This window comes from Kogia breviceps, chromosome 4 (assembly GCF_026419965.1).
Source record: "Kogia breviceps isolate mKogBre1 chromosome 4, mKogBre1 haplotype 1, whole genome shotgun sequence".
NCBI classification, from domain to species: Eukaryota; Metazoa; Chordata; class Mammalia; order Artiodactyla; family Physeteridae; genus Kogia; species Kogia breviceps.
In genome coordinates, this window is record NC_081313.1 from 178,862,278 (window position 1) to 178,875,560 (window position 13,283).

General features: G+C 55.1%; 1 protein-coding gene across 5 annotated transcripts in view; it reads right to left on the reverse strand.

The window, feature by feature from the left end:
- Window positions 1-13,283, reverse strand: part of UHRF1 (ubiquitin like with PHD and ring finger domains 1) — a 31,001-nt gene that overhangs the window by 13,042 nt on the left and 4,676 nt on the right. For all 5 annotated transcript variants that reach the window (XM_067033460.1, XM_067033459.1, XM_067033461.1 and 2 more), the window contains 3 exons: window positions 7,398-7,673; window positions 6,631-6,791; window positions 4,033-4,248 (listed from right to left, as the gene is read on the reverse strand). In XM_067033460.1, coding sequence (XP_066889561.1) covers window positions 4,033-4,248; window positions 6,631-6,791; window positions 7,398-7,673 — 653 coding nt within the window. The remainder of the gene's footprint in view (window positions 1-4,032; window positions 4,249-6,630; window positions 6,792-7,397; window positions 7,674-13,283) is intronic.

Below are 13,283 nucleotides of genomic sequence, written 5' to 3' on the forward strand. Positions count from 1 at the left end.
ACAGCTCCGCCTCTAATTGCATCAGAGAAGAGGCTTTTGCAGGGTACTGTGAACTCGATTAGCTACTCCCCTTGCAAATCCAAGTCCTACCAAATCAGGAACAAGGTGAAAACAACAGACAAACCAGAGTTTCATCACGCGATGCTTCTGAGCGAATCATTTCTAACCTGCGGGTAGACAAGGCCCATTTAACAAGGCCCAACGGGCAAAAGCAATAAAGTAAGGTCTGATCGAAATACAAAAACTCCTCTAAGTTAAAACGACCCCAGGGATCATCTCACCACCTACATCATCAGCAACCATCTAGGGAAAGCAAATGCAAGTCAGGTGTATAATTTCACGCTGTCTGGGAACCACAGTCAAATAGTAAAAGCAGATGGAGTCAATTTGAGGATATTTTATGTAACCCAATGTATACAAAACATCATTTCAACATGTAATGAACATTAAGGAATGATTAACAAGCTAGTTTGCATTCTTTTTCAGCGCTAAATCTTTGAAATTCATTGTGCATTTTACACTCAGGACCCATCTTAATGTGTCCCGGCCACATTTCAAGGGCTAGGCAGCACACGTGGCTCGCGGCTGTGAAACTAGATGGGAAGGTCCAGATCTACCCACCGGTTCACAGGAAACACAGGGACAGGGGAACAGAGGAAATGACACCGTGAGGATGCCGGTGGGAAATCCAGACTGTGCAGATTCTGTGGGACAAACAACCAGGCTTCCCAGACAAATAAATCAGTCCGCCTGCCGATGCAGGGGACACGGGTTTGAGCCCTGGTCCGGGAGGATCCCACATGCCGCAGAGCAACTAAGCCCGTGCGCCACAACTACTGAGCCTGCGCTTCTAGAGCCCGCGAGCCACAGCGACTGAAGCCCTCGTGCCACAACTACTGAAGCCCGTGCGCCTAGAGCCCGTGCTCCGCAACAAGAGAAGCCACCACGGTGAGGAGCCCACGCTCACTGCTACCAGAGAAAAGCCCGCGCGCAGCAGTGAAGACCCAACGCAGCCAAAAATAAAATAAATTTTTTTTTAAAAAGAGAGAGAGAGATCTGCCAACCTAACTGAAATCTGTGGACACTACTTAGATCTTAAACAAATAATTTTTAAAAGGAGTGAGCTAATTGGAAGACTGAACAAATGACTGGCTATAGGTTAAGAAATTAGTTAATTTTTATGTTGTAATAATAGCATTAAAACTATGTCCCTTTAAAAGAGTCATTTTGAAGAAATATACTTGAAAATATTAACAGATACAATGAGTCGATGCTTGGGAGCTACTTTAATATGACGGTGGTGGTCATAATCTCAGACGAAGGAAAATTAAAAGAATTCATTGCTAGCCAACACACCTTTAGAGAATAATGAAGGAAGTTTTTCAAATAGATAGGAAATTTAAAAGGAAAGCATCTTGGAGGAAAAAGAAGGAAGGAAGAATAGAGCAGAAATATGGGTCCATACAATAAATTATGCTCCTTACGGGTTTTCCAAATCATATATGATGATTGAAATAAAAACCATAACACCATCTGATGCTCAAGACAGTGCCTATAAAGGAATGTGAATGGAAGAAAGATTTCCACACTTCCCTCAGAGTGGGAAAAGAGACACCAGTATGTCTCACGTTTATATGATAAAATCCAGAGAAACCACTAAGAAAACCGTATAAAGCAACACACTCCAAAAGACCATCAATAAATCAAGATAGAATCCTAAAAAATGCTTACATAACCCACAGGAAGGACAGAAAAAGAGCAACAGGAAAAAGAAACGGAGAAAACAAATAGAAAACAAATAAAATGGCAGGCTCAAGCCCTAACATCCTAATAGTTACCTTACGTGTAAATGGTCTAAATACAACCGCCCTTGACCAACATGAATTTGAACAGCACGAATCCAGTTACAGGCGGGTTTTTTTCAATAGTAAATGTGGCAGTACCACACAATCCCCATTCGGTTGAATCCTCAGATGCAGAACCACGGATACAATGGAACTGCAGAGGTGGAAGGCAGACTGTAAGTTAATGCTCAGATTCTTATTAACTGCACAGAGGTCAGCATCTGTAACCCACGAGTTGTTCAAGGGTCAATAATGTATGCCAAGTGGGACTTCCCTGGGGGTCCAGTAGTTAAGACTACGGCTTCCACTGCAGGGGGCACAGGTTCGATCCCTGGTCAGGGGACTAGATCCCGCACACATGCCACAGCTGAGAGTCCACACGCCACAACTAAATGATCCTGCATGCCATAACTAAGACCCGGCACAGCCAAAATAAATAAATAAATGCTTCTATCAGACCTACAATAATCTAAGTTGCTACCTAAAAAAAAAAAAAAAAAAAAAACCTAGAAAAAGAAAAGCAAAATCAACCCAAAGAAAGGAGAAGGGAGAAAATTACAAAGATGAGACCAGGGAATTCCCTGGCGGTCCGGTCCAGTCCAGCGGTTAGGACTCCACACTTGCACTGCAGGGGGCATGGGTTCGATCCCTAGTCGGGAAGCTAAGATCCCGCATGCTGCAGCCATGACTAACTAACTACATAAATAAAAATATTTTGTAAAAAAAGAGAGAACAGAAATCAAAGAAATGGAAAACATAAAAAAGAAACAAAACAAAAAGCAGGTTACTTTTTAACAATCACCTCACTGTACCAGGGCCGAGCCCTGGGCCCTTGCCCCTCAACGCCCCCATTGGCCTCCTCCCTGGTCTCCCTGCGGCTATGCTGCCCCCTGCAGTCCATTCCCAGCTCGGCTGCCCGAGTGATGATTCCTAATCATAGGTCGAAGCCTGTGGCTCCAGTGCTTTCAGCTCTGATGGCTGCCAGCAACAGAGAACACACACCAGTTCCGCACCACTCCCAGCCATGCCCTGAATGCCTCCTTCCTCCCTCTCTCCCTCCACTCCAGCCCACTGGCCCCCTCGCAAGGCCACCAACGCACCAGGAATGGTCCTGCCCCAGGGCCTTTGCACTTGCGGTGCCTATGCTCAGGACACTGTTGCCCCAATAATCATGTCTATATACAATACATACAATGGAGTATTACTCAGCCACCAAAAAAAGACGTTCATCATGAAACGTGGATGAACCTTGAGAACATGATACTCGGTGAAAAAAGCCAGACACAAAAGGACAAATCCTGTGTGGTCCCACTCACAGGCGGTGCCTAGTCATCACATCCACAGAGAGGGGAAGTAGATGGTGGGGGCCGGGGGCTGGGGGAGGGGCTGAGAAGTCAGTGTTTCCTGGGGACAGAGTTTCGGTTTGGGAAGATGAGAAAGTTCTGGAGACGGACGGTGGGGATGGTTGTCCAGCAATACATATGTACTTCATGCCACCAAGCTGTGCACTTAAAAATGGGTAAGATGGTTAAGTTTTCTACACACACAGAGGCAAGGAAGAACAGGGCTCGGCAAACACTTTCTGCAAAGGGCCAGATGGTAAATATTTTCGGCACTGTGGGCCACACGGTTTGTTTCACAGTTACCCAGCTGTCCTCTTGGTGTCCTCCTAACACTGAGCAGCCACAGTGAATCAGTGAACAGATGGGCGTGGCCTGGTGCCAATAAAACTTTATTTGCCCATCAGGGGCGGGGCCGGCTCTGGCCTGCGGCCAGCAGCCTGCCGATCCCTGACGTGAAGGGCACCTCCATAGTGGGTGTGTGTAGTTCGGTGCACCATTCACGCCTGTTTGTGCACAGAGTGGCCCTGGAAGGCGCCGGGAACCATCGTGTCTCCAGAAAGAGAACCAGGTGACCAGGGGACAGAAGAGAAGGGAGACTATTAACTGTGTGGCCTTCGGTATCTTCTGGATTTTGCCCCTTTTAGGCTTTTCACCTGTTTGCCATATTCAAAACGACAAACAAAAGAGAACAAGGAAGCCTGAAATCTCTGCCTGGGGCCCAGAGACAGTTCCCTAGGCGGGGTGAGCAGGTAGGGCGTGGAGACCCAGAGAGGAGGCAGAGACCAGGCGGAGGCCAGGCAGAGGCCGGGCGGAGGCCAGGCAGAGGCCGGCAGGCACTGACTCACCCGATCCTGACGTTGGCGTGCAGCTCCCGCACCGTCCGGGTCTCGCGTTTCCGCAGGATCTCCGCGTCGTACCAGAAGCCGCGATCTTTGGGGTTGTCAGGGTTGTAGTTGACCATGACCATCTGACCCACCTCCAGGTCCTGCCATTTGATGATGTGTCGGGCGCGAGCCCGGACGTTCTGTGAGTTCATCTGCACCACTCCGTTCTCCGGGTAGCTGGGGGAGGGAGGGGGGAAAGCCCCACGCTCAGACCCCAGATGCCAGGGGACCTCACTCCCTTGACGAGAGAGAGAAGCCCGGCGGAGAGGGCCGCCCGGTGTACGGGTTTGGGTCGTCCTCACAGCGGCCTGGAAAGCCCCCTCCCCGTGATCTCATTTGCTGGTGTCAAAAACACACGGCAACAGTGACACGTTCCAACTACAGAAGGTGTTGTGGGTTGAACTACATCCTCTAAAGGCCTATGCTATGATTCCAACCCCTGGCACCTTGGAGTGGGGCCTAACTTGGAAATAGGGTTGTTGCAGGTATAAGGAGTTCAGGCGACGTCATAATAGAGTGGCCCTAAACCTAGTGACTGATATCCTTACTAGAAGAGAGGATGAGATGCAGACCTAGGAGAACGACACAGGAAGAGGAGGCAGAGGCTGGCGGGATGCGGCCACAAGCCAAGGACTGCCGGTCCCACCAGAAGCTGGAAGAGGCAGGAAGGATTCTCCCCTTCAGGTTCCAGAAGGTTCACAGCCCTGTCGCCACCTTAGTTTTGGACTTCTGGCCTCCAGGACTGTGAGAGAATAAACTGTCGGACCAATGCTAGTGGTAGCTTGTCACGGCAACCATAGGAAACTAAGACAGCAGGAAATGCGGGGAGGGAAGAACTTAGCTTCTTCCACATACATGTGTTGAATGAAAGTGACTTTTGTAGAGGGATATACATGATTTCGTTTATATAAATACAACGTACTAGAGATTAGAAAATGATAGGAAGTCGTTATTCTGGATATGCAGGAATATTCCAGCAGCCTCAAAAGAGGCATAAAATAATTGAGCTAAAAGTAGCACATTCTATTAGCAACAAAGTTAAGCCTCAGCTGTGAGGGGGACAATCCCAAATCTACCGAGACTAGCTCCACCGCCTGGTACTCATTATTTTTGCTAATAAACCACCAAGGACAAGGGCTGCCCAGCTTTTCCTGTGAAGGACCAGATAGTCAATAATATTTTCGGCTTTGTCATCTGGAAGGGGTCTGTTGTGAACATTCAACTCGGCTGCTATTACCACGAGAGCAGTCACAGACAAGATGTAAACAAATGGGTATTGGTGTGTTTTGATAAAGCTTTATTTACAAAAACAGGCTGTGGGACAGATTTGGTCTGAGAACTAGAGTTTGCAACCCCTGACCAAGAGGATGGGAATGTTGCAAAAACTGTGATTCACTCATCCAGTTAATCCCATAATTCTTAGAGGTAAACTTAGGATGTGCCAGAGACCGATGTAGGCAGTAGGGACCCAGCAGAGAACCACAGAATGTGAGCTCCCTGTAGGCAGGCACGCTTGCCCTCTGTTAGGTACTGAACTGTATCCCCCAAATTCACACACTGAAGCCCTAACACCCAATGTGACTGTATTTGGAGATAGGGCCTTTAGGGGGTGTCATCAAAGTTAAATGAGGTCAGGGCTTCCCCGGTGGCACAGTGGTTGAGAGCCCGCCTGCCGATGCAGGGGATGCGGGTTCGTGTCCCGGACCGGGAAGATCCCACATGCTGCGGAGCGGCAGGGCCCGTGAGCCGTGGCCGCTGAGCCTGTGCACGTCCGGAGCCTGTGCTCCGCAACGGGAGAGGCCACAACAGTGAGAGGCCTGCGTACCGCAAAAAAAAAAAAAAAAAAAAAAAAAAAGTTAAATGAGGTCAAAAAGGCAGGGCCCTAATCTAAGGGGATTGGTGTCCTTATCAGAGGAGGAAAAGACACCACCAGAGCTCGCTTGCTCTTGCGCACTCTCTCTTTCTCTCTCTCTCCATACACACAGAGAAAAGGCCATGTGAGGATGCAGTGAGAAGACAGCCGTCTACAAGCCAGGAAGAGAGCCCTCACTGGAAACTAACCCTGACAGCACACTGACCTTGGGACTCTCAGCCTCCAGAACCGTGAGAAAATAAACGTCTGAGATTGAAGCCGCCCAGCCTGTGGTATGGTATGTTGTTACAGCTGCCAGAGCCCACTCAGACACCCTCTGTGTTCACAGACAGGAATCCCCCGTGCCTATCGCAGGGCCTGGCACACAGTGAGTGCTCCATAAGCACTGTGTATTCCGGCGCGGGAGAGAGAGGACACCTAAGATGGTTTCGCACAGTGCTATGTGGGAAGAAGAAGATGGCGCGGGAAACAGGGAGACTGCAACGCCGAGGGGACGACCGGGCAGGGTTCTCCGACGAGGTCCCCACGACGCTGGTCCTCAGGGTGCGGGAGGCCTCCTCCGTGTGGCTTGGGAGCACGAGGGTGGGGTCTCGCATCCTGATCATCACCCCCAAGGAAGCTCCAAACTCCGGGTCCCACATCCACGGAGCCACCGCCCCAGGGCCGCCTGCCCCACAGACACTCACTCATCGTATTTCACGTGATAGACGATGTCGTCCTCGGGCTTTGGGCTGGAGGTGGAGCTGCAGGGCTCGTCCTGGGCCGGCACCTTCCTCGTCACCCTGACGACCTTGGCCTCAAACCAGGCGCCCATGTTCGTGTCCCTCGCGTCCACGTACTCGCCAGCCTGCGGGGGCAGAGAGCTCTCACTCGGCCCAGGGAAGGGATGCCCGGCGAGCAAAACCGCCGAGAGCCCGCCTTGGTTCCCGGGCCCGGATGCTTCTCGCTGTGGCACTGAGGACATGGGGCCTGGGTCGTTCTCCAGAGGGAGGCGGTCCCGGGCCCTGGGGGGGGGTCGGAGCAGCATCCCCGGCCCCACCCACTCGATGCCAGGCGACCCCCAGTCATGACAACCACAGATGTCCCCAGGCGCCGCCCAGTGTCCCTGGGGGCAGAACACCCCTGCTGCGTGGCCCAGGGAGGCCAGAACTGCCCATTTTTCCATAGAAGCTGGGAATCCAGATCCTTCCGTGAAATGTCATGCTGTTAGGGGGAGGATGGCAGTGGATCAGGACTTTGACAGCCCCTGCGAGGACCACAGGGCAGACACCCACAGGCCCGGACACGGGATTCTACTTCAGGGGTTAGGAAGGAACCCCTGGGTACCTATGTTTCCGCCAAGGAACCTTGGGGAGATGGTCACGACGGGGACGGGGCTGCCCAGCCTCGGGGATGGAGGGCTGGGGGCGCTCCGGGCGGGGCGCCGCGAGCCCGGCCTCCGCGGGGGCCCCACCTTGTAGAGGCCCAGCTCCGTCTCGTCCCACTCCTCCTCGTCGGCCTTCCCTTCCGGCTCGGCGGCCGCCTCGCCACTGTTGGAGGACTTGTCGGACTCGCTCTGGGCCAGGCAGCAGCCGGAGTCCGTGTCGGAGAGCTCGGAGTCCCGCTCCTTGCTGCCGCCGCCGGGGCCGCCGCCGCCGGGGGCGGGCAGCGCGAGGCTCTGGCGGACCAGCAGCTGGATGGTGTCGTTCAGGCGGACGTCGTAGTCGAACAGCGTGTGGCCGTCCTCCATCTGCGGGGACACGGGACCAGGTCAGAGACACGGAGGGCTCACCGTGGGCGAAGGGGCGCCCCGGCCCTCGCGGAGGCCCCGCCCTGGAACAGGCCACCGGCCGGTGAAGCCTGCCCACGCCCCGGGGTGCCCAGTGACCCCCTCCTCGGGGTGCCCAGGCCCTCTCAAGTGAGGACGGCTGCTGCCACTCGGGGAACGCTCCCCGTGAGCGCACAGCCTGAGCCCGCCGTGCCGTGGCTACGCATCGGGTATCAGGGGAGGCGTTAATACTTTATGTGCTTTGGAACTTCTGCTACAGTAAACACGCATCACCCGTACCCCTGGCTCTCGATCGAGGGTATTCCCGCCCCCAGGGGGTGTGGGGCGATGCCTTAGGGACGTTTTTGGTTGTCGTGACGGGGCTGGGGGCGCTAAGGGTCCCCGGGACGGCCCCCACAGAGAATGGCCTGCCCTGATGTCCACAGTGCCGGGGAGGGCGAGGGGGGGAAGCTGGCCCGCATGAACCAAAGGGTGGGTGCCCCGTGACATCCATCAGGTGCCTTATAAGGCTCCAGCTCAAACCTCGTCCACTCAGGCCTCCTCTCCATTAACTCCTTTGTGCTAACGGATTCCACCCACACTAGTCACTGGCTGACGGGGAGCCCGGGAGCCGGCAGGGCTCTACAGGCTGCAGCAGGCGCGACTCGTCAGGTGCGTGAAGGAGTTCGTCTTCCGAGCTGCATCTCTAGGGCACCCCTAGGGCACAAAAGGCTTTGCACTGGGCCTCTTATTAGAAACTGCCCCAGGGCACTCCCCCAACACCCAACTGAGGACCCTCAGCCTCCAGAAGACCCTAAGGCGGGCTCTGCTGGCCTCTGGTCATCACCCTCTGTTGGTGGGGGCCATCATGGACACGGCAAGGGGTGAAGGTTGAGCAGCACCCCTGCCCCACCCCCTGGGTGCTGGGAGCACCCCCCGTCGTGACAGCCAGCTGATGGCCTCAGACATCACCCAGTGTCCCCGGGCAGGATGACCCGGACCCGGTGGACCCGGTGGTTCCCAAGCGGTGCCCTAAAGGAAGGAAGAAGAACACACAAAAGATCGACTTTCCCTCCTTCCCACTTTTTAACCCAAAGCTGGTGGTTCAAAGGGCTGATTGCCATTAATATGCAAACAGCACCTGGGGTCACAGGGAAGGCAAGTTCCAGGGCACTCGCTGCTTATTCACCTTATTCACTGCAGCCCCGGGAACCAGATGGCTGACTGACCCCTCTCCCGGAGAGAGGCGCATCTGAACACACCAACACTTGCCTGCAGCTGCAGGGGCCACCAGGGTCCCTCCAAAGCCCGCCCTGGACATCCGGGCCCACGCCACCTGTTCACCCAGAGCGCAGCAAGAGCCTCCAACGCGCCCACCACGGCCCAGATGTCAGAGGGGGCCGGGGAGTGAGAGAGCAGCAGCCCTCCAACACGGGGCCGACCCAGGACAGCCATGCCGGCGGGCAGAGGTGACACGTGTGGTCACGGCAGCATGACACACAGGAGCCCAAGGGTGGAGCGACCCGGGGTCCACTGACGGATGAACGGACCCACACAGGGTGCGGTCATCCTCCCTGAAAAGGGGAGACGCCCTGACACTCGCCCCAACGTGGATGGACCTTGAGAACACGATGATCGGCGACAGAAGCCGGGCACCAAAGGCCAGACACGGCCAGAACCCACGGATAGGACGTCCCTAGAGGAATCAAACAGCAATTGGATCTGCCGTGGCCACGGGCTGGGGAGGCGGGTGAGGGAGTGATCAATAAACGGTGCAGGAATTCCTTCGAAGGCGATGAAAATGTCCCCACGTCGACCATGGTGATGGTCCAAGTCCCCGTGAATACACTGAAATCCAGTGAATTGCACCCTTTAAGTGGGTACATTGCATGGTATGCAAATTATACCCCAATAAAGATTTTTTTTTTTTTTTTTTAAAGAAGAATCTGAAAAGGCTAGAGACTGCATGATGCCAACTCTAAGACGTTCTAGAAGAAGGCACGAGGATGGAGACATTAAGAGGATCAGTGGCGGCCAGGAGGTGAAGGGAGGGAGGGACGAGCCGGCGGAACACAGAGGCTTTTTAGGGCAGTGACACTATTCTGTATGACACCAAAAGGGTGGATCCACATCATTACACATTTGTCCAAACCCACAGAGTGTACAACACCAAGAGTGAACCCAAATGTAATCTATGGACTCTGGGTGATGTTAATACGTCAACACAGGTTCATCAGTTGTACCAAATGCACCATCTGGTGGGAGACAGGTGTGCAGAGTGGGGGTGGGGGCAGGCGGCGCAGGGCAGGGGGTATATGGGCAATCTGTGTACCTTCCTCTTAATTCTGCTGTGAACCTAAAACTGCTCTAAAAATATAAAGTTTGTTGATTTCTGAAAAAAAAAAAATAGATGGAAAAAATAAAAATAGATGGAGAAAGACAAGTGTCTCCAGCACCACTATCATGAGGACACCAGCAGAGAGTAAGCCAAACGTCATTAAAAACGATTACAGGATGCAGGCCCAGTGCCTCCACAGCTAGGGAGACACCCCTCAGCACTGCGGACATTCGGGGCCGGTCGTTCCCTGTGCGGGGCCATCCTGTGCGCCGTGGGGTTCGAGCAGCCTCCCTGGCCCCGTCCACTCGATGCCAGGAGCAGCGTCCCAGCCGTGACAACCACAGACGTCCCCAGACACCGCCCAGCGTCCCCAGCGGGGCCGCACAGCCCCCCGTGAGGACCGCTGAGCTAGAGGCCCTCGGGCGCGCACCGGAGGGACGGGTAGCCCAGCGCCCACTACGCTCACGGCAGCATCGTCTGCAGGCAAAACCGTGACTCGTTCCCACCAAGGCATGTTACACAGCTGCGTGTGACAGTTAAACGCAGGAAAGTAGATGCGTCTGCCACACACGTCAAGGGAGGGAGGATGGTCTCAAAGGATGGGAAATAAACGGAAGCACCTGGACGGCGTTGGCGTTGGCGTTGGCGTTGGCGGGGTGGGTGGGTGGGGGGGAGCCGGGGTGAGGAGGGAGCGCGTGGTCGGGCTTCTGTTTTGCAAGGAGCACTGGGACGGAGGTCAAGCGGGAGATGGGGCAGCAGGGCTAAGGGGGGAAGCGGAATGCACCAGAATGGCAGTGGGGGGTGCGCGGGGAGCAGCGGGGAGCAGGGGTGGTCAGGACCTGGCCAAGGGCCCGCGGCTAAAGACGGTGGGGGGGCGGGGAATCCTGAGGGAGCCGTGGAGGAGCTGGGTTGCATACCCACTCGTCTCCTCTCTCCCGGCATTTTCTACCCACGATGCCAGCCCCACACGTCTGTGACGGGTCTGAGAGCCAGAGAGACAAGAGGCACTCACACCCACACCCACACTCCCCCTCCCAGTGCGAGGGCAAAGCGACAGAGGCACAAGCAGGGTGGGCTGGGTATGGAAGGGGCCACGCGCTGGGCCGGGCTGGCCAAGGGCTCTGCCTACAGGACGGAACGCCTGGGCTGGTCCGACTGCTTCCTCTGGAACATTCCACAAGGGCCCCGCAGTGGGCAGGAATGCACTTGCCATGGTGAGAGGGTGTGTGTCGGGTGCCCCTCTCCCCAACGCTGCTGGCCCGAAGCTGTGCACAGCCGGTCGGGAAGCGCGGGGGGAGGGCTGGCCCCAGGCAAGGGGACCAAATGTGCCGAGTCTAGGTTCCTTCTAAGACCCTAAAACTCCAACTGAGGCTACAGGCATTAATAAAAGCTGCGCAGAGTGAATGACAGGCGAGCTGTACCTGAGGTCGCAGGTTCTCATGTTAAAACTAAACGTGCGGGTTAAAATCCTGCACAACCAAAATTCCAGGTGAAAATCCCTTAAACTGCCTGTAGTAAAACATATACACATGGTTTGGGGCAGGTGGCTCTGCTCGGCTGATTCAGGTGTAAAGGCAAAGCCGCCCAGGGCACTTAGATCACACCCCTCTCTCTTTTAATCGGGAAGCTTCCCGGACATCGGGAACTCTGGGCACACGCGTGGCACAAAGTGAAATTAAAAACACAGAGGCCGCTTGACAACGCAGCTTCCCCTCCGAAGCCTGGATTCAAAGCTCACCACAGTGACACTTTCTGCTCACTTTCTGCCCTCTCGGGGCATTTTGTGGGGATACTTTTCAGGCGCTGAGTGCTGCCCAGAGGCAAAGAGCACAGGCTAGAAACACCCCTGGGCTTGGCAAGGGGTGGTTCTCCTGTAGGCTTAGAGGCGGCCATCAGGAGCAGTGGAGGGTGTAAACCAGACCACAGGCCCCCGGAGGAGGGCGCGTGAGCTCCAGGCCGAGACGGACCTCCGGCCAGAGGAGGGCAGGGGGGTCTGCAACGCCCGATGGCCGGGCTGGGAGAGAAAGCAAGTGAGACACCACGCGGCCTCCCCTCCTGGGGCTATGGCCCCAGCCCACACCTTCCCATCTAGGCCTCCAGGCCTCCGCAGCAACCTGGGGTTCAGGTGAGACAGACTCATGGATGGACAGAGAGGGGAGGGAAGAAAAGTTACGAAGAGGGTTCCCGGCCGTGGCACAGGGTCACACTTCCCACCAGGGCGGGGTGTGGGGGCTCAACACAGAGGCACGTCCCAGCCCATCCATGGGTAGGTCCTGACCAGTGAACTCTGCTCTCTGACCCCGCCGGGCCACAGCCGAGGCTACGCCCTGGAGCGGCATTTCGGGGATCTGCAAGGCCTAGGCTCTCTATCGCATGGTGACATCGTGATGTCACAGGCCATCTTTGGCCTCGTGATCCAGCAGGGGTACCAGAGCCTGTGCCTAAGGGAACATGCCCTCGTGTTTTCTCGAGCTGTGAACTTTTCTCAGCTTCCAATTTCTAATAGGATAAAAAACGACAAGACATGATGAACGTCCACAACACTCGCTGGGCTCCTCCATCGCTTTGGAGGGTGGAAAGGGGTCCTCAGTCCAAACAGGGTGAGCACCCATGCCCTGGAGAGAGACGCGGTCCAGCACAGCCCACGGCTGCCTGCTCCTGGCGTGCCACCTGGATCCACCACCCCAGGAGGAAGCCTGCAAGTAACTGCCACACCCTGGCCAGCGGGACAGTTCCAGCTGTCCCTGTTTTGTAAATAAAGTTCTACTACCACCTGAATCGGGACACACCCATTCATTTGTGCTCTGTGTTCAGTTCAGGACTTTCGATGGCAGAGGTGAGCAGACAGACCGCACGGCCCACAAACAGTTACCGCTGGGTCCTTAACAGAAAGGGTTTGCTAATCCCTGACCCAGAGGGCATGTCTCCAGCCAGGAGCTCTGGGGGTGGGGAGGGAGGGACCCTCCCTCATGCAGCCCAGCCGGGAGGACAGGTGTCCAGGAGGGGACTGTCTTATTTGCCACCTAACCCCGTCCTTTGGGAAAACAGGCTGACATTCAGGAAAAGCCAATCCAGCAGGAACATCTGGTGAAGCACTGGGACATGAGTGACCCTCCAAAGGCCACTCCTAGGATGCCATTTCACCTGATCTTTCAGACTGCTTTCCTTAAGTAAATTACCTACTAAATCATCAGTTCTCAACTGGGGACAATTTTGCCCCCAGGGAGCACTTGGCAACATCTGGGGCCTGTGAT